The 21053-nt window shown below is 50.6% G+C and overlaps 1 protein-coding gene across 5 annotated transcripts; it reads right to left on the reverse strand.

Moving 5' to 3' along the window:
• Window positions 1-36: 36 nt before the first annotated feature.
• LOC103477406 (uncharacterized) lies at window positions 37-20895 on the reverse strand. 5 transcript variants are annotated; one of them, XM_081616020.1, is made up of 23 exons: window positions 19919-20894; window positions 19765-19815; window positions 19366-19565; window positions 19256-19298; window positions 19049-19174; window positions 18871-18975; window positions 18160-18378; window positions 17946-18092; window positions 17623-17856; window positions 13656-13874; window positions 13295-13441; window positions 13016-13216; window positions 12692-12940; window positions 12395-12616; window positions 12223-12327; window positions 12011-12148; window positions 11816-11923; window positions 11700-11737; window positions 8994-11199; window positions 8725-8836; window positions 1241-2244; window positions 891-1054; window positions 441-815 (listed from the first exon to the last, which is right to left on the reverse strand). In XM_081616020.1, exons 1-21 carry the CDS (start codon window positions 20636-20638, stop codon window positions 1625-1627), a joined length of 6210 nt encoding a protein of 2069 aa, XP_081472146.1. In that variant the 5' UTR covers window positions 20639-20894; the 3' UTR covers window positions 441-815; window positions 891-1054; window positions 1241-1624. The 5 variants fall into 5 exon arrangements, with proteins under 5 accessions (XP_081472148.1, XP_008428735.2, XP_081472146.1 ...); XM_081616021.1 differs by lacking the exon at window positions 1241-2244 and having other exon boundaries at window positions 19919-20895; XM_008430512.3 differs by having other exon boundaries at window positions 891-2244.
• Between the last annotated feature and the right edge of the window lie 158 nt (window positions 20896-21053).

Here is a 21053-nt window from a genome sequence, read left to right on the forward strand (position 1 = left end):
TTCAGGAGGGATCCAGCGGGTTCAGGAGGGATCCAGCGGGTTCAGGAGGGATCCAGCGGGTTCAAGAGGGATCCAGGGGGTTCAGGAGGGATCCAGGAGGGAACCAGGGGATTCAGGAGGGATCCAGCGGGTTCAGGAGGGATCCAGCGGGTCCAGGAGGGATCCAGGGGGTTCAGGAGGGATCCAGGGGGTTCAGGAGGGATCCATAGGTCCTGAGAGGATTTAATCCAGCTGCAGATTTACAGCAGAACCTCCAGAGGGCGCTCTGTCACTCCAGCCTGGACTGGGACAGAACCATAGAACCAGAATCGTTTAAACATTTAGAAACTGGTTCTGCTTCATATTTCAGACTGTGATAAAAAAACAAAAAACACACGAAATGATTTAATAGTTTTATTGATCAACTCAAAAGATCAGAGGTTTATACTTTTTTATTAGCATAACATAAGCAGGGAAAATTGACCCAAACTATGGAAGAAAGATTTTAACTTGGCTCCTTTACTGCAATGGAAATGGGACCAAAACGCTCCAAGGTCTGGTTTAAAGGCTTTCATCAACTTCCACGCAGCCTGGCAGCGACGGCCTCTGAACCGGACCATCAGCTCATCCTCCCCGTGGTTCTGCTGGTTTACCTCCACCTGACTCCACCTGTGCAGTCTGCGGACATTTCTAAACAAATGACGCTGATATTTTTCCTTTAATAACAGGAAACAAAGCCCAGTAAAGGCCAACTTTACTCCAGGTGTGTAGCTGTGACCAGCAGCAGCCACGCTGCCTTCAGCTGCAGATCTGACGCGCCATCAGCTCTGATCCACCTAAAACCCAAGCAGATCTTTCAGCGTTTCGCTCTTGGGTCCAATCACAGTTCTGTTGGACTGGGTTTTACTCACAGTCTCCAGGATGTGAAGGTCTGATGGGCCGTCCTGAGCAGACGGAGGTCCTGCTGCTCTGCCCTCAGGCCTTCAGGGCTAAACACCGGGGTCTTCCATCAGAGCCTGTACTTCTGACTGCCGTCTGCCAGATATTTGCTCTGTAACTTCTATACTCGACATATCTAGAGGCCGATGAAAACCCAAACAATACATTTAATCCACTAGTTTATGACGTCTCCCTTCACTGCCAGATGTGGTTTTTGGGGGTCAAATGAATTTAGCACACTGTGCAGCTATAATGTATATGAAGAGTTGATGAAATGAGAGGCAGTGAGATACATTTACAGGAAAGTATCTGGTAAAAACACCTGGCGGTTCTGCTGATGAATGAACCAGGACATCAGATGTTCTCATCTCAATGCTCAGCCAACTGAAAACTATTAAAATGACACCAATTCAAAACTGTTTTTATTTACATTTTCTACAAACTTATTTCATTGAGAAACTTGATTAAATGCTTTTATTCAGTTTTACAAGGAAACCAGAAGACTTCCTGCAGAGGAAACATCAGTATCATCTGTGGACATCTGCTGAAAATTACATAAAATTAATAATGATGGGATATTTCAGCTGACAATGAAACGGTTCTACTGTCAAACTACAACATAACTGCCCTTATGGAGCATCAATTAGATTCATCTCAACTAGCTAGCTACTGGGGGACATAAGAACCGTGAAAGAAAGAATAACGCCTACACCCCTGGAGCCTTCTGGGCGTTCACCTCCAGCTCCCACTTCTCCAGAAACTCCTGCAGGTTCAGGTTGAAAACATCAATGCCTTTAGGCGACAGGTGGATACCGTCGCCCCGGTACAGCCCCGTGTTGGTGCCGCACCGGATGTTGTCATGGTTCACCGAGATGCCGCCCAGATCCGACACAATGCTGTGGATTCTGCGGTTCACAGTGGTGCGAACCAGATCCACTTCATAGCTGTCTGGCGAGTGACGCCACACCCGGCGAGGGAGGATGTCGGACCACACCAGGAGGCAGTGTGGGAAGATGCTCCGTATGGAGGCCATGTCCTTCTTGACGGAGGCCAGCAGGTTAGTGGGGCTCTCGGTGCTCAGGTCGTTCCCTCCCAGGTGAACGATCAGGGCGTCCGGGTTGGGCCAGGTGATCTTCAGCTGGTGGAGCTGGGGCAACAGCTGGGACCAGGTCATGCCCTGGATACCCTTCCACCAGATGGTCACCTTGTTGGGGTCCATGCCCAGCTGCATACCTACCTCTGGAGACTTGGCCCGCGACTCGGCCCAGTACACAAGTGAATGGCCACAGATCCAAACGTTCTTGGGCTCGCTACTGATTGGTTTACCTAAAGATAAGAACAGGACAGTTCAGGAAGTCAGAGAGGATCATCCGACAGACGTGATCGTAACGTGTCTCAGATCACGCCGCAGACTGCTTTCACAAAGATCTACTAGTCTGTAAATCTGGACGGCTTCAGCGCCAGAGACGATCCAAGGCCAGGCCAACAGAAACATGTTCAATGATGCATGATATCAGAATGTATTATCGTTTTGGAAGAAAAATGCATTACAATTAACCCCAACATTCACAGAGCAACCAAACAACATCCTACCAACTACTGCCTCCAAGCTGTTCTGGCCAATTGTGATATTTTGCTGCCAGACTGCAGGTGACCTGCTGGTTCTAGAGAATCAAAGAGCAGATCCTTCAGCTCCCAGTTTCAGAGGTGAGGCAGACTCCAGGTGGAGGCTTAAACCTTTCCTCTGATAAAACTGATAGGCTGGCTGAGATTATCCTGAGCCGACTCTGTAGTGCTGCTGCTACAGGCTGTGGAGGACAAAGTGACCATGCCACTTTCTCCTACTACTCTCCAAGTATTTGTGATCCACAGCTCTTGCTGTGGATGGCATATCCTGTAAAACCTGCAGGCTTCTCTTAGATGAAGCCACACAGGAGCTGCAACTGCCTTTAACACAGAAACTTGTTTCAAAAGTCAGACTAAATTAGAATGTCTCTGACTGGATGCCGTCCCTGTTGCTGCCGCCGTTCCGGTCGGTCCGGGTAGAAACTGGTTTTATTCCACACTCAGAAGATGTTAAAGATGGTGGACCGTTGTGCTATTAAGTTAATAGATCTTTGTGAAATCAACCTGGAGCGTTACAGAAATTAGTCGGTGCAGATGACAGTAAAGTTCCCCTCCAGCGCTGGCCAGCGCCCTGCAGGTCTCAGCGGCCTCCAACCCAATCATCTCCTTTGCTGCTGGGATGAGCAGAACAGCATCAGGGCCTCGTGTCTAAAGCGCCGAACGCACAAAACGTACGCAAACTTTATCTGTGAACAATAATAAACTAGAGTCAAAACTCCCATAAATCCACTTAAACCTGATTCAGTTATTTAGACCAGGAAGCATCAAACCTGGTGACTTTATGATTTTAATATTTTAGTGTTTAAACGATCTGTGCAGCACGGCTTCATACATCTGGATTGTTTTGTGTGCCATACTTTTCTAAATTTGTCCTACACCAAGTTTTAGTGTGAAAACTGCGCAGGGTTTGATACACGAGGCCCCTGATGTTTTGGCTAATGCTAACCGTATTTAAAACCCTTTGCAGAGTTTCTAGCTGCGACTGAATGTTACTGCAGTTGAAGCTCCACAAACAGAAAAAACTAAAAATACCAACAATACTTTTTAGTTTAAATACTGATGAGCTGGTCAGAAACTAAAATAAATCAAAATTCATAGTCAAAATTATTTTATGCCAACAGACAGTACTGCAACTGCCCATCCCTGCTCCAGCATGGCATCAACTTCTACCGAGTCCAGATAAGGGACCCATCGTTCTGATTTGAGATAAGGGACCAATAAGGGACCCATCGTTCTGATTTGGTGTCTTGAGTTCAGGGAGCTGAGAAAACCTGCAGGGTTTCCTGTCTGTCTAAACTGTTGACTTTCCTCCTGATCTGTTTCTATAGGTCAAAACTCACTAGCTCATACAAATCATTTCTATGTAAATAATATTTACTACATGAAGATTTTATTTTAATACTACAGATTCATATGTGAAAAAATGTTGAGTAATGAGATTAAAGAGGTTTCAATGTTTCACAGCTTCAAGTTTAGAGCAAAAGTATTACTTTAGCTTAAGAGATCAAAACAGTCACCTACCTTTACCGTCACTCAGCAAAGTTTGTCATTTTAATCAAGTTATGAAACCTTCAAATAATCCCGCAAATACGGAAAAGCTTTGTGAGACTTTTACCTGCCGTCTCTAGTTTGGCTCCACGTCCTTTAGGTAAAGTTCAGACGTTGAAAATGTGACACGCAAAAAGTCAAGCAACCATAAAGAACATCACGTTTTAATGTCTAAAGGTTCAGCACAAGTTACTTTGCCAATAAACGTGTCTGCATCATCTGGCTGATGGTTGGCTCGTGGTCCAGTACTTCGTTTGTAGAACTGAAATGAACGTCCATCAGCTAATCTAACCAAAACAGCAGCTTTAGACCTGGGATGCGTCAGTGAACAAGCTGTAGCTCAGATCTCTACCTAAAGGTGTAATGTGTTTAACGTTCATCGTTCAGGAAATGCTCCAGGTTTTAATCGATTCAGAAAAGAGGATTTGAGGGTAATGTCATCAACAGGTAGTTCTTCATGCCAATAAATGTGAAATCCACCCTGGTCTAACAGAGCAGTAGTGGAGGAGCCTGCATTCAGGTTCAGTTCGAGCCCAGCGGCTTCAGAGGGCCGATCCGTGGTCAGAGAGCCAGGTGCTAGAGGGCGGACCCACCAGAACGTCAAAATCAGCTGAGCGCCACAGAGGCCTGCCGGCCGTGGTTCCTTCCTCTCAGCTCGGCCCAAGGATCCATCCATTACGTAGAAACAGGAACCGATCTCAACACAGTGAAGTAGAGGTTGTGTAAAACATCTGGCCCCATGCCACCAAATCCCCAAAACACTGACATGTAATTTCCTTTCTCCAGTCTGTGGGTTAGCTTAACGCCTTCTGGACCAAACAAAGTCTATCAAAGTCTATCAGCCTGAAGAGAAAAGACAGAAAACCATTAGATGGGTCTGTGTTTAAATGCTGCCTGTTCATCACTGTTAACAGATTTTCATTTCAGTTGCTAAACTCCATACTGGACCAGTCTGGTCTAAACTGGGAATGTGGATGCTCAACCTGAGGATGCAAACAATACATTTCTGAGCACAACATGGAAAAGTTGCAGACTTAAAAAGTCACGAAGTTAGGAAAACCTTTTTAATAAAGGTTAGCTAAACGAAGCCGCCCTGGATAACCTGAGGCGAACGGCTGAACCGACGGGAACGCCGACGACAATCAACCGCGCGGTAGTACCGAGACCCTGACTTTTAACTATGGTCTGTTAAAAAATACAGTTCAGATAAAACTTTCTATTCAAAACAGTGAATTACAACTAGAGAAGAAGATCCTGGTGAAAATCTACACGCTTTTATCTCAAACTACTGAACATTACAGCTAACCGATGCTTCTAGCATAAAGACTCTTACATCGATATGGTTCTGTTGGCTGCATCTTTGCGACACAAAGGCGGGCCAAATCTCTAAATATGAAACTTAGAAATGAAATTTAGAAATGAGGAGTACAGCAGAGACATGTCACTTGTTCAGCCTTTTCCACCAATTAAGGCTTTTAGCAGCTACACATTTTCCAGCTGATACAGAAACTGGATTAAATCTAACGGACAGAACAAATTACCACGACCACAACTCTTAATACAGTCTGGTGGGTTTTACTTACTGTTAAATCAGCTTTATAAAGACTAAAGATGTTTTGGTGCAACATCTTGCTGGATGGTAGACTCAACTTCTTTCAGCTTAGATTGAAGAAAACAGAACCGAAGTGAACTTACCCGGATGGGCTTTACTAGCACCTGCCTCAAAGACGCACCACGAGCAAAACGCAACATCCGGCGAAAACACGGAGAACAGGGACCGCTACCAGGGCTGGCAGGAACCCACAAGGCTTTTATCAACATGGCTTTTATGTTAAGGATGAACAGATCCGACCCAGAAATACATCAGGTTCTTTAATTCAAACAGACTTAAGCCTTTCCTAAATCTGATTTAGCTTTAGCTTCTAATGTTTACCAGGACAGTGATGTCTAAGCTGCAACTGATGAATTACTCTAACAGGTGATGCTAATATTCACATGTAGCTTTCTGTTCTTAGCCTTACTCTGTAATGTTGAGAAAGTAGCAGCAGGAGACCAACAACTAGCTTGCTCTAAGTGAGCATCCCTAGTTATCTGACGAACCCTGCACTAATAAAGCCATGTCTACAAAAAGCCATCCTGCCCTCCAGGCCTCACCAAGTCCTGGAGCACATCTTCAGCCTAAAACATCAACCGCATTTCGCTCCAAGATTCTCCCTCTGGTAAGTGTCATGACCCAGTTGGTAGCACAGAGTGCTACAGAGAGCAACGAAACGCAGAGGACCCAAAATGATTAAAGCTGCGTGAAGATGTCGACGAGATCTTTTTCCTGCAGAAGTGATCCTGGTCAAAGCCGAGGGTTTGTTTCTGATTCGGTGCGCACCAAACATTAAATTCAGGGAGATCATCAGAAGTGTCTACACTCAGTCACCGCTGGGGGACAACCCTGAAGACTTCCAAGCTTGATGCGACCCATCCGCCGACCTTAGAGTTAGCCAACTGGTGCTTTGGTAGATGAAGCTAGCATGGAGGAACTGCTGGATGCCATGGACCGCAGCAGCTGCAGTGAGAACCAGACCATGGTCCTTTTACAGGGTTTTCCTTGTTAATGGGTTATTAGCCAGTACACCAATAAATCAGTTTGCCACTGCAGCCTGTTCCTTCACATCCTCATTGGTTGCTCCTGTTTAGATCAGGAGGAATCAACTTCTGGACTCAGCTAATGTTAGCATCTTTTTGATAATTCAACCTTAAGAAATATTTCAATGCAGACCCCGTTAACAGCTCTTTCTCTCCTACACAGTCAGATTAGGAGCCACAGGACCTGATACAGTCTGTTGGCGTTATGGAACATTATGAAAGATGCTAATCGTTGGAGAAGCTCAATGGTGGACACCGCTAACTAAAAAGCTTGTTGCACTAACCAAAAAGCACTGCCATTAGTTCCACTAATGCTAAGGCGATATACCAACACTGTATTTAGCAGAAGCTAATGCTAAGGCGATATACCAACACTGTATTTAGCAGAAGCTAATGCTAAGGCGATATACCAACACTGTATTTAGCAGAAGCTAATGCTAAGGCGATATACCAACACTGTATTTAGCAGTCTAAACAGGACATCAGAAGATTTTAAACTTAACTGTAATGCTACATGCTAACAGCAGTCAATAACAAAATGTCAACACAGATGTCAAACTTTAACTGAAAGTTTACAAAACAGGAAAGTAAATTAGCATTTCAGAATTTGGAAAATGTTTTCAAAGTTAGCAAAAACACTAAAGCACTAAATGACAAAAGTTCTGCTATTGGCAAATTAGCAGAAGTGTATCCACCACTGGAGAAACTCCAACTTTGTCAGATCAACAAAATCATGTGCAAAGCCTGTCACACCGACTTGCACCAGAAGTAGGCCGGGGTTTGTAACAACTGGTTGCACTTCTCTGTGGAGATGCAGATGGCATAATCACAGACCAGCAACAGATACTGGATACTGGGGCTCAGCAGGGACTCCCATACCAATCACTTAAAAAACCTTGATGGGAATGGAGTGGATAACCTGGGAGCAGGTCAGGGCATCGTTAGTCTATCTTCACCAAGGTCCTAACCTGAAAAAGAAGGTCACCGATGAAACGCCTTAATGACACGAACATGTTGTTCTATCCTCAGTATCAGCCTGTAGAAGTTGAAGGATGCACCTACATCCTTCAGGTGTAGGAGCTGGAGCAAAATAAGCTGTTCGCGCCAGCTTTAAATGACGTCTAGCTAAAAATAGTCTATCTGAACCTCAGTGAGTGGCTGTCTGAGGTTTAGCTCAACACCTACCCTTCCTAAATTAAGTTTCTATAGCCGACTTCTGAATATTGTCAGTTTTAAAGTTGAGGTAACTGGAACCAAGTTTTACACCCAACACATTGGATCTCCGCATTTCTATTAAAAATGAATCTGAAGTCCAACTCCTTCCTTATAAAGCAGTGGGTCACCAGGTGCAGAGGAAGAAAACACTTTACTTTGTAGAGTTGGTCTCGCAGTCGGCTTCTTTGCTTGCTCGAAAAGACGACGCATTAGATCCGGCTAACGACTTGCTGACCATCGTCTTGGCCACAGGTTTGTGGCTCCATGAGCTTGAACCGACGCTTTGCTCATGTTCCAGGCATTAAAGTCATGTAGAGCTGTACATGTGTGCAAACATTTCTTGGTCCATCATAGATGGAAAACAACCACATGCTCTTAAATGTAAAATTCTATTGCTGTGGCAGAATCATGCTAACGGACATGTTTAGGTAATGTGGGCATGGCAACACAAATCCAGGACTGTAATAATCTGGTTTCATGACTTGGACCTCGCTAAGGTCATGTTTACGTAAACTCACCCTATGAAGGGTGTCTGAACTTTACATCTTGTGAATGACCTGAGCATGTCTGAAGACAGACACATCAGTTACATCAGACCTTCTCGGAAGAACCTGGATGACTGAAGACTTCAGGAAACAGCGAAAAGCAGCAGTTTGGTTGAATAAAAAGACAGCAGCACGGAGTACAGCATGCAGGTATTGTCTGAGGTGGACAGTTATTGTAACTATTACATGATTCCTTGCTAGTTAAGCATGTCTGTAAATAAAGAAGACGTTGTACCTGCCGGGACCGGCGGACCCTCTTTGCTCCTCTCTCCTTGTCTCCTGAGGGTAAGTCTCTCTTTGTACTCCTGTTCCCTCTTCTCCAGAAGCCTCTGATTATACAAATCCAGCTGTGACACAAGCACCACATCCTTAGTAATCTACCAAGCCAAGAACAGCATCTTCCTAGAAACCTGGGTCACTTGTAAAGACAGACGCCGTTTCTTTACAGTGTTTTACAGGCTAAACTGGGCTTGAGAGCATCAACAAGGACTCTGCTGATCTCACCTTCTCCTTCTGCTTGGCCTTGATGTCGTCGTCTGTCTCCAGTGAGGGCGGCGAGCTGCTGAACGACACTGAAGGTAAGCTGAACTGGACAGATTTAACAGGTTTGGCTGATGGCGGGGTGCTCAGAGACTTTACAGTCTCAATCAGGTTCAAGCAGCGCACCACCGTGGTAGACATGGGCGACTGGTCGCAGCTTGAAGGACTTGAGGTTACTGGTGACATGGTGGGAGTGAGTGCGGGCTGTGAGGAGGCGGCCCCACTGGCGGCTGAAGTGGGACTGGCTTGGCCAATGAAGGGAAGAACCGTATGAGTGGAGGCTGTCGTGAAAGGAGGCAGTGCGGCCGGGCGCTGGGGCGGAGGACCAGGAGGGTGCTGTGCTTGGCGCCGTGGAGGAGGCCCCGGTGGAGGGCCTGGGGGACGCAGCAGCCTGGGGTGGGCCTGGGCGGCTGCAGCTGGGGCCTCAGGGCCGTGGGCTGTGGTGGTGATACCAAAAGGCCAGTTGTGTGGGGGGGTTGGGTGCTGGTAGTGGGCAGGAGGCGGCCCTGGAGGAGGCTTTGGAGAGGATATGGTGGGTGGTGCGCTCCCCGTCGTCTTGTTATGGCTCTGCAGATGTTGCACCTTCTTTCGCACTTCAAACTCATGTTGGTCAAAGAATTTCTCATACTCCGAAACGGCCGGCTTCTGATTGCTGAGCGGTTCAATGCTGGAAGATCTAGCAGGAGAGGGAGAATGGATATGATCCATTTCCACAGAACCAGTCCTGCCGCTCCGCAACTCTTCCTTAGGAAACGTCTCTCTTTCCATCGATGACGACTTGAAGCTCAAGGTTTTCTCCTGAGCTTTATTGGCCAGTTTGGAAACCTCTCCAGAGCTCAGCTTGAGGCCAATTGAACGCAGCAGACTTTGTATCTTATCGTAGGGTTCTGGTTTCTGGCAATCACCCGTTTTCTCCACTGAGGGTTGATTGGAGTTTGGCTGCTTGATCGCCACTTCGTGGACCAGAGTGCTGCTGGGGTGCTCTTGAGCCAGACCTACAATCCGAGAGAAGCCTTTGCCATCCTGAAGGGCTCGCTCATGAGGCAGGAGGTCATCTGTAACATCCAACGGTTCCGAGCTCTTCTCAGCAACTGCCTTCTTGTTGAGCATGTCAAGGAATCGGTGCAGAGGGGGTTTCTGAGCCGGTGGGGACAGCGGGGGAGGTGTGAACTTTCGTTTGGGAGAAGGTGTTCTTGGAGGAGAGTCGATGGGAGACGGAGGTCTGAAAGTGGAGACTGAGTGAGTCGAGGGTTTAGCAGAGACGTTGGCATCTTGGCTAGGTGGAGAATGTGGGGAAGAGCCACGAGGTTCTGGAGATCTACTTCGTTTTACCGGTGGGTAAGGATCGTAGGGGCGTTCCATGTACGCAGGGTCGTAGAAGTGACTGTCGTAATGCTCATTGTACACGTCATACCGGTCAGTGTAGCGATGGCTGGAAGAAGGGGCTCCGCCATAGGGAGGGTCACCATAGAGACGGCTGTCGAATGGTCGGTCTGCGTACGGCCGGTCTGCGTACGGGTGAGGGTACGGGTCGCCGTAGCGGCGGCCTGGGAACGGACCGTACGGACGGTCATAGTAAGGGTCATCATAGGGAGGCCGGATGTAATCTGGTTCTTCTGGGCGCTTCTTGAGAATTGAGCGAGGCATGCTGATCCTGCCGTGGTCGTAGTCGATGCAGGTCCTGCCTCCAGGCTCCAGCCCCCTGGGGTCAACCAGAGACTTCTTATAGGCGATCATCTCGTTAAGCTCCTCCAGCTCTCGTTTCTTCCTCGCCAGCTCGGAATCTACCACCATGCCTCGCCGTGGCGGCGGGCTCGGCCTTCTGCGGTGGCTGTCCTCCCGCTCTTTGCTGGACCTGCTTCTCTTCTTGGAGCTTTTCTCTCTGCTGCGGCTCCTGCTGCGGCTCCTGCTGCGGCTGCCGCTGTGACTGCGGCTGCGCCTGCTCAACCTTTCTCGGCTTCGTCTGTGCCTGCTGCTGCGTTCTCGGTCAACGCTCGCGCTGCGTCTCTTTTTCACAACGCGGCCAAACTGATCTTTGGACGGACTCCGACTTTTGCTCCGCTCCTTACTCCGGCTCCGGCTGCGACGGTACTTGTGGCGGGAGACACTGGTGTCCTTCTTTATTGTTTTAAACACGGCCTTCTGTTTGTCTGCCTCTGGTTTCTGGTTTCTGAAACGTTAACAGAGGTCAGAGGTCAGACAGGGTTGGTTTGCACACAAGTCAACAAATTCCCAACTACCAGTTCTGATCTTAACCATTGTTTAAATTAGCAGTTTGGTGCAAAGTATTTTATCTCGAATGTTTATTGTTCAATGGTCGGTAACGTTTGTATTGGAAAAGAATGTTTTAAAAATCATATTCCTCTTTCTGTTGACCAAACATCATCTGATAAGTATGTCTTTCGGTATATTAATGAAAACAAAACAGTGGAAATCTTTAAAACTTGAAGTGCCTGAAGTTGAGGATGATTCTTTTAGTTCCAAATTTCTACTGGCCACTCTCAAAAACATCGGCTTGCTAGCTATGTTAGCTGCTCTATGCTAGGTATGCTAGCTGCTCTACGCTAGCTGCTCTCCCTCAAAATGACATTTGTGCACGCAGAGATTTCGTCTCTGATCCCGTTTGCAGGTTAAACCGCATCATGTGAAGAATAGTAGACATTTACTCACTCAGCTCCATCGGGGGGTTTTGCCAACTTGATGGTCATCTACAAAACCAGAGGGAAGATTAGCGCTGGAGGTGAAAACCGATCCCTGCTTGGCGCAAGCAATGCAGAGGAGCTCACCTTCCCTTTGGTTGCTCCGACGCCGCTCAGTTTGCGAACCGGGAGGAAAACTTTCTCCGTGAAGCGTTTGATCCTGATGGCCTGCTTCCCGCCGTCTGCTGTCGGATGCTTCATAATCACCAAGATTTTTTCACAATTTCAGAAAAAAAACTCACTGTGTACTCAAAGCTGGCCAAAGAGAGCAGCAGGACTGACCGGGACGACGCTGAACTCCACCTTCTCGTTCAGCTCCAGCTTCTTCTTCTCCACCACCTCGGACATTTTGAAGAACAGCTGAGGGCTCTCCGAACACTTGATGAGTCCAGAGTTCTCAGAGAACTCGATCACAATGCCCTGAGGAGAGAAGCGTCGCGTCAGACGGGCCTCCATGAGGACAGGGAGCGTCTCCATGAGGACAGGGGTCTCACGTGCATCCGCTGCTCCGTGGACTCCTCGAAGGAGTCGGGGAGGATCTCGATGAAGGTGGCGCGCTCCTCCTTGGTGAGGCGGTGCGTGGCCAGGCTGAAGCGGACCTGCAGGAGGAATCAGGCCGTTACTCCTCCGGCCGCCGCTCAACGTCCCGACACGGCGGCTCCTCACCTTGTCTCCCACCAGCATGGTGGCCAGGGTCAGCAGGTCATTGGGGCCAAAGGTCAGTTGCTTCTGCCGGCCGTCCACGGTCATCACCAACCGACCCACCTCGGGGGCCGGCGGGCTGGGGGCCCCGATCTGCTGCTCCTCCTCCTCCTGCTTCATCTCCTTCCCCCCAGTCAGTCCCGTCGCCTCCTGCTGCTCGCCGTCCTCCGTTTCCTCCTGCTTGACCTGCCGACAAGGAAACGGGACGTTCTGTCTCCAGAACTCCAACCAAAACCTTTGCAGCTGCACCACCTTCCACACCTCAGTGCCTCCTTTCTCCTCCTGCACCGGCTGCGTCTCCTTCGCCGCCACCTCCTCCTCCTTCACATCTGCCTCCTGCGTCTCCTCCTTTGCCTCCTCCTGCTCCGCCTCCTGCTTGGCCTCGTCCTCGTCCCGCGGCTCCTTGGGAGGGCTCCTGCAGATGGCTTTGAGCACGGTGCCCTGGAAGCGCTCCCTGCTGACCTCCAGCATGGAGTCGGCGACTCGGTACCTGAAGCCAAACGGAGTCCACTGCAGACCAGCAGCCCAGTTAGCCCAGTTAGCCCAGGTACTGACCCCACAGCACCACCTGCTGCTCCAGCTCACCTTGTCTTTGGCAGCTGCCAGAGCAGCAGCCGCCTCCTCCTTCCTCCTCCTCTCGGCCTCCTCCTCCTCCTGCCTGCGCTCCTCCTCCCTCCTCTGGCGCTCCTCCAGCTCGCGGGCTTTCTGCTCCTGCAGGATCTTGTCTTCGGCCGCCTTGCTCTTCCTCATCCTCCGTAGCCGGATCGCTCTGACCTCGGCTTTCTCCTGCAGGGACAGACCGACGGGCGGGTCAGCCTCTGCTGGCCGACGGGACCGGATCGGTTCGGGTCGGTTTACTCTCACCGTGGTCGCTGTGAACTCCACGTCTTTTCCCACATCGTCAGAGTCGAACTCCGCATCGCTGAAGTTTTCGCAGAGGTCAAAGGGCAAGTCGCCGTGCTTGGTGGAGCTGACGACCCCCTCCTTGTCTCCCAGCGAGGCGATGGTTCCCTGGAACAGAGGACGGATCCGCTTTAGAACCGGGCTCAGAACCTGGAGGGTGTGTTCACTTTACAATGTGCTCCGGTTCTGGATTGGTTCTGGTGCTAATGAACCTCTTTGATCCTCCTTTTTCATTCTGTGAAGGGTCAAAGTTCATGTAGCTAACTAACTGTGTAGCAGTGGAACCAGTTTGGTCCCGGTTCCAGCGGGAACGGGCCGGTACCTCCTCGCGGACCTCCTTGGTGTAGCGGAAGGTGAAGGGGATTTTGGGCCGGATGTTGGCGGCCCGCCTCTTGTTGGTCAAGGTGTTGATCAGCAGGTTGATCAGGACATGGTCGTTCTTCAGCAGAGTCACCGAACAGTCCCGGTGGTCAAAGGTCACGTTGGTCCTGAGGGGGCCAATGTTGGCGGCGATCTGACCCGGATATCCGGGAACGGTCTCCTGTGGGGGGAAATATGAAGAGAATACAGGAGACCAGAGAGCCGGGTTCTTATCGCTCGTCATTCTGTGCCTGCAGTGCTGCTCATCTGGCACCAATGCAGCCAGAGCGTTAGCGTTAGCATTAGCTCTTGCAATGCATCTTTACCAACAGACTGTTGGAAGTCCAGAACTTTGTTCTAAAACATCACATGGACAATCTTCTGCTCACCAGCTAGCTACAGTTAACGTCCTCACCCCCCAACATCCCTCAACATCTAATACCTCGTTTCCTCTGAGTACTGGTACCAGGCCCGGCGGCATGGGGGGGCATTGCCGCCCACAGAGTCAGCCGTGCCCCCCTGGACTGGAAGCTGTTTGTTGTTTTTACCTCAGAATGGCCAACTCTCTGTTATTCCTGTCAATTTGATACAGTAGGAACTTCCACACGTCCCATTCCTGTGTCCTGTCACTTTTTTCAGCTGTTAAAACTGTTTAATCCGTTGTTAACACGTCGTAACCCGTTTTTCCGAGTCGCCTTTAAGCGCATCATGAACGCTGAGACGCTAGCTGGGTTCACACCTGTGCGGCAGTGAAGGAGACCAGCTGCTGCTGCTGGGTGGAGCTGATCAGGTGTTGGAATCATGGCAGGAAATGCAAAGGACTTTTCAGTTTTTCCCCAAACTAACTGACTGAGTTGAGTAAAGCTGCAGGATGCAGGTAATGATAACTAGCTAACACCAGAACAGCACCTCGAGCTTAACTAGCAGCCTGTAGGCTACTGATGCTTATGTTCAAAAAGTGGGGGCTGCTGGTTACATTCACTGGAGTAACTCTTTTGGAAAAAAGGTACTTAGAGTAGTTTTACTGCGCTGTTCCGTTTTCTTTTACTGGAGAATATTATTGTTGCCATGTATTCATTTAGCCCCCCCAAAAGGCCGATGCCCCCCTCGTCTGGAGCCGAGGCTGACTGGTACTGGTACTGGTTGGTTAAAATGGACCAAACAACTGACCTGTACCCAGGGGTGAAAGTAGTTTTAAATTCTTGGGGGTACTATGACAAATATATATATATAAATATATATATGCCTTGGAGTTTCTGTGCTGATTAATTTTTTTGAAGCGATAAAAGCTGGTAGCTCTTGAACTGCTACAAAATAAAGCTGTATTTCCTCCTTCAGCCCACTGGCTGCCATGTTGACACCTTGAGATGCCATGAGACCTAAATCCTGAACATCATGGCATGGAGAGCATCCCAGTTTTCCATGTCTGGCATATAACCATTCATTTTATCTGTTAAACTGGTTCTACTGGTCCTGTGTCCAGACAGAGGGATAATCAGTAGCCCAGCATCATGACCTGTTTGTTCTGAAGATCCTGCAGCTTCTCTTCCTAACATGGCGCCTCCTCACCCTGACTCTCACACTGACAGGAGGAACCACAGAGCTCTGTTAGGTTAAAGCTCATCTTCTGAAGTTGGGATGTTTTTCCTCCAACAGGTTCCAGAGGAATCACCTCAAACCAGATGTTGGACTGGATTTTATTTCATTTGTGAATGTTAGAGTTTCAACAGTGGAGCTATAAAGGTTGAAAACGTTATTATTTTGGAGAAAATCTCATCAACATCAATATTTCCACTAAATAAGAGACGAAAACAAACAGTTGTTTATAAAGGAAAAGCCTCTCAGACTCTGAGCTCAAAGCACCAAACTATTTATTTATATTAGACAATTAATTTAATGTCACATAATTATGGCGGTAGAAGCCATTAGTTTGTTAAAGACTTAATGAAACATATTTACCGTGTTTGATGTTTGTTGTAAATGACTATAGTCACACAGAACCAGGTAATTAGTCCAAGTTAGTCGTTTACTGAACGTTCAGAAACTACAGCGGCTGTAAAGGTCAAAGGTGAAACAACCTGAACAGGTGATCAACTCTAAACCAATAGCACCTTTTAACTCTCTGTCATTTAAACACACCTGTTGCCATGGCAACCTGCTGCGCTCCACAAGCCGACCAGACATTAAGTTAAAATCTCAGGTCGTTACGATATCAGGTGATGCACAATATTAATATTCTGCATCATTAATAACCTCATGAACTCAGCGGTGATTGGTTCATTTTTAACTCCTGACCTGCTGGTTATTAATGGAACCTTGTTGAAACAATAATCACTGAGATTATTATTGTTGTTGGGTCATTAATTTGAACACGTTTTGTAGATTTTTATTTATTTATTGTTGATCTTTAATAAAGTTCTGAACGTTTTGAGCCAATCAGAGGACCTGCCGCTCTCAGCCAATCAGAGGACCTGCTGCTCTCAGCCAATCAGAGGACCTGCCGCTCTCAGCCAATCAGAGGACCTGCCGCTCTCAGCCAATCAGAGGACCTGCCGCTCTCAGCCAATCAGAGGACCTGCCGCTCTCAGCCAATCAGAGGACCTGCCGCTCTCAGCCAATCAGAGGACCTGCCGCTCTCAGCCAATCAGAGGACCTGCCGCTCTCAGCCAATCAGAGGACCTGCCGCTCTCAGCCAATCAGAGGACCTGCCGCTCTCAGCCAATCAGAGGACCTGCCGCTCTCAGCCAATCAGAGGACCTGCCGCTCTCAGCCAATCAGAGGACCTGCCGCTCTCAGCCAATCAGAGGACCTGCTGCTCTCAGCCAATCAGAGGACCTGCTGCTCTCAGCCAATCAGAGGACCTGCCGCTCTCAGCCAATCAGAGGACCTGCCGCTCTCAGCCAATCAGAGGACCTGCCGCTCTCAGCCAATCAGAGGACCTGCCGCTCTCAGCCAATCAGAGGACCTGCCGCTCTCAGCCAATCAGAGGACCTGCCGCTCTCAGCCAATCAGAGGACCTGCCGCTCTCAGCCAATCAGAGGACCTGCCGCTCTCAGCCAATCAGAGGACCTGCCGCTCTCAGCCAATCAGAGGACCTGCCGCTCTCAGCCAATCAGAGGACCTGCCGCTCTCAGCCAATCAGAGGACCTGCCGCTATCAGCCAATCAGAGGACCTGCCGCTATCAGCCAATCAGAGGACCTGCCGCTCTCAGCCAATCAGAGGACCTGCCGCTCTCAGCCAATCAGAGGACCTGCCGCTCTCAGCCAATCAGAGGACCTGCCGCTATCAGCCAATCAGAGGACCTGCTGCTCTCAGCCAATCAGAGGACCTGCTGCTCTCAGCCAATCAGAGGACCTGCCGCTCTCAGCCAATCAGAGGACCTGCCGCTCTCAGCCAATCAGAGGACCTGCCGCTCTCAGCCAATCAGAGGACCTGCCGCTCTCAGACTCTAAACCTTCAGATCCACATGTTGCTCTATTAAAGCAGGATCAGTTCAGAAACGATATGAAATGAGAAAAAGTTATTTATTAACTGATTAAGTCTGTTTTAGATTGTTGTTGAAAAACTAACCAGTCACAGCTGCACAGTGACCCGTTCATGTTTTACAGCTGACAGCCGCTCCTCTAGCAGGTGCTGCTACCCCCACTAAATCTTTTAGGGGTAGCAGCACCTGCTGTACCCCTTACTCTCTCCCCTGCCTGTACCGCAGCAGTAGGGTCTGGTTCTCCTCACCCAGAAGAACATCACTGCTAGCGTCAGGTTTGTTTTGGCGTTTGTGTTTAGCCCGCCTGCCCAGTGAGAGGCCACCTGGCAGTTCTCCTGAATACATCGGACTGCATCGTCCAGCGGAAACGAGGCATTGCGGTTCACCTTATTCAAGAACCTAAAACCATGAGGGAACCAAACAGGCCGTAGCGATGAAGCCTACCTTGGGCTCGATGATGGTCTGGCTGACGATGCCCTCGTAGAGCTCTGCGTCCAGCACCATGTGAGGCTCCAGCTCCTCCCTGGACTTGGACTTTGTCCGGTCGTGGCCCAGAGAGACCTTCTCCCCATTGGTGCTGTCCAGTTCCTCGGGGGCGGAGCTAGAGGCACCACAGAGTGTCAGGAGGAGGGGCTCTTTGACTCGTTTGATCCTGACAGCCCGCTTCCCCCCTCTCAGCTGACCCAGAGACACAGGAACGTCACAACACACCTGATCTCAATCATGATTACAGCACCAAGAGCTGCTGGGGAAGCAAAGCAACGTACCGGCAGGACCGTGAACTCCACCTCCTCATTGATGTCCTCCTCAGTGAAGTCCACATCACTCAAGTTCTCTCTGGTCTCAAACTGAAGCTCCCCGTGTTCTTCTGACTGAATGACGCCTTCGTTTTCCTTCAGACTGACAATGACACCCTGCAGGACAAACGGCATCAAGCAGCAGCTCAACAGCAGGTCTGGTTGCTGGGCGGCGCCGCCTCACCTTCTCCCTGGTCTCCCTGGTGGAGCCGAAGGTGGCGGGGATCTTGGGTCTGATGTTGGTGGCTCGCCGTTTCTCCGTGACGATGTCGGTCAGAACGTTGATGAGCACCTGATCGTCCTTCAGCAGCGTCACCGTGCTGTCCTTCCTCTCAAACGCCAGGTTGGTCCGCACCATGCCCAGGGTGACGTGCACCTGGCCGGGGTACTGCCGGTCGCCGGGCTGCGGGGACACGGACCAGAGCTGAAGACCCAGAGACCTTCTGGAGCATCTTCTGGACCCAAAGGCCTCTGCTCACCACCACACACCTTGTTCTTGGGCCTGTGACCGGGTCTCTGGCAGACAGTCAGAGATTTAAAGAGGAGCAGCAAAAGCAAAGGCAGTGGGTGAGCAGAGCCTGGTGTCCTGCAGGACGCACTGTACCTGCAGTCCAGAGACTGAGCTGCTAGCAGACTGAAGGAGTTCATCACCGTTACCTTAGCAACGACATGTCCCACTATCAGCTGAGTCTAAGTGTGATGTCATCAGTCAGCTGTTGCTAAGCAACACCATTCTCATCCCTGGATCGCCAGGTTCCTGCAGCCTGATGCATCTTGAGATTTGTAGTTTTACTGGCGGTTCTGAGCATCATCCATAGGTATGAGCTCAACATGGCCGCCAGAAAGGAACCAGAACCAGAGCGAGGAAGACCTGTGGCTCCTCCTCCTCACTAACCTGCGGCTCCTCGATGGCCTGGCTGACCACGGCTTCGTAGATCTCCGGATCCACGTTCTCCGTTCCCCCCGGAGCCACTTTCACATCCGTGGCCACGGCCCGGTTCTGTCCAAGGAAGCAGAGACGGCTTCAGACGGTGGTTCTGACCGGACCGCAGGGAGAACCGCCGCAGACTCACCTTCTCCTTGCAGGCCGTGAAGTGGACCCGGACGCCGGGCGTCAGGGCATTGGGGTTCCCAAAGAAGACATCGAAGCTGAACTGGAACTTCTCCAGGTCTTCCCTCTCGATGGAGCCGAACGTTGGCTGTGGACAGGAAGAACGTTACTGACAGGTTCTAGCTGGGTCCGTCGGACCTCAGAGAGGCTGGCAGTGCAGAATCCTCACCCCGACGAAGGAGATGATCCCCGTGGATCTGCCGGGTGGAGGCCTGAACACAGAGACGCTCAGATTAAACACCTGGCTCCAACATCTGGAGGACACCAGAACCCACTCACCTCTCGAAGGTCCGCTTTCCTAGCAGCCCCAGCGCCTTGGCCGTGTACCTGGGCTCAGGCTTCGGGGCGGCGGGAGGTGTGGGGGCAGCAGTCGGGGCGGGGTCAGAGGGCGCGGCCTTGGTGACGGCGGGGGCGTCAGAGTCTTTTTTAGTCTCAACTGGAGTCGAGTCACCAGGTGGAGCAGAAATAAGAGCCTTGATCTGGAGGAGAGAAGAAAAGACTAAACAGGAAGCTGGCGGTCGACCAATCAGAGACCAGAAAACCAACCAATCAGAGATTAGTATAATGACTTCAGACTGGTTTAAAGTGGTTCCAAACCATTTTAAACTGGTTCTGCGGTCAGAGATGAATGGACCAATCAGTGAGCTGTGCTGAGCTCCGGGCCGGAACCAGACTCACCCACTCCGGTTGGTCAGGCGGCGGGTTGGGCATCGGCTCCTCCACCACTGGCTGAACAGAGAAAACAGAATCAGTTCTCATGATCTGACCAGAGCCACAGATCTGGAACCAGTAAGACCCCGTTGCTGGGGACCAGTTCCCCTCTGGACCTCACCTCGGCAGTCCAAACCGGGGCCGAGAAGGGGGGCGGGAACCCAAATGGAGGCATGCAGCCCGGAGGAGGGACAGGCGGGACGGCCGCAGGGTCTGGAGGGGGGATGCCAATAGGAGCGGGCGGGGGTAGACCGGGCGGGGGTAGACCAGGTGGAAGGACCGGTGGGACAGGTGGAACAGGAGGGACAGGTGAGACGGCCCCCGGACCCCATGGGTCAGGACACTCTGGACCCCAGCCTCTCCAATGCGGGGGTCGCTGCCAGTCTGGGGGAGGCACCCAGTCATCAGGATATGGGCCCCAAGCTGGAGGAGGGGGGCCTCTGGGGTCCCATTCAGGGGGTGGGGGGCCTCTGGGGCCCCAACCTGGAGGAGGGGGACCCCTGGGGTCCCAGTCAGGAGTCGGGGGGCCTCTGGGGTCCCAGTCGGGGGGTGGGGGAAGTCTCGGATCCCAATCAGGAGGTGGGGGACCTCTTGGGCCCCAGTCATAAGGGCGACGCCATTCCGGAGGAGGGGGTCCCCTAGGGTCCCAGTCTGGAAGCGGAGGGCCTCTTGGACCCCATCCGTCTGGGGGCGGTGGTCCCCAACCACCGGGAGGCGGAGGTCCCCAACCTCCTGGTGGAGGAGGGCCCCAGCCCGGCGGCCCCATCTCGAAAGGAGGTACGTCTTCCCCTGGAGGTCCGAGAGGAGTCCTGTCCCTCGTGGGTCCGTCTCCGCGGCCCATATCGGGAGGGAGACACCGAGGAGGTTAGCAGCTCCGTTAGCCGCAGGCTAACTAACCACAGTCCGACGTTAAAGCTGAAATGCAGCCACTTAACCCGCCGCTCTACCGTGAACAGCAGCTTAGCACCCCTATCTAACCTCCCAGTCCGAAAAAACACCGCTTCTACCAACGAATGTGTCAAATATTTAAGTTTATTCACGAGTTTCTTCCAGTACGGCTCCGGTACGTCTCTTCTTCTTATGAATAATCAGTGGAAAGAGCGATGCTGCCCCCCACAGGTTGACCGAGGAAGCGCAGTTCCGTTCTCTGCTTGAACTTCTGCTTAAACTGGAAACTGTCCCCAAACAGCGTTTAGCTCGGTCCAGTTTGCCCTAGTAATGGTTCACACTGGTTTCAGATTCATCCAGATTGGATC

Source organism: Poecilia reticulata, chromosome 15, assembly GCF_904066995.2.
Source record: "Poecilia reticulata chromosome 15, P_reticulata-male-v2, whole genome shotgun sequence".
Taxonomy (NCBI): Eukaryota; Metazoa; Chordata; class Actinopteri; order Cyprinodontiformes; family Poeciliidae; genus Poecilia; species Poecilia reticulata.

Excerpts from the sequence above, each read along its gene's own strand:
- LOC103477406 (XM_081616020.1), bottom strand. The coding sequence starts at position 20,638 with ATGGGCCGCGGAGACGGACCCACGAGGGACAGGACTCCTCTCGGACCT. Across the intron at positions 11,924-12,010 it reads TGGAGTTCAGCGTCGTCCCG|CATCCGACAGCAGACGGCGG; the intron begins GTCAGTCCTGCT and ends GTGATTATGAAG. Across the intron at positions 8,837-8,993 it reads AGGCCAAGCAGAAGGAGAAG|CTGGATTTGTATAATCAGAG; the intron begins GTGAGATCAGCA and ends CTTGTGTCACAG.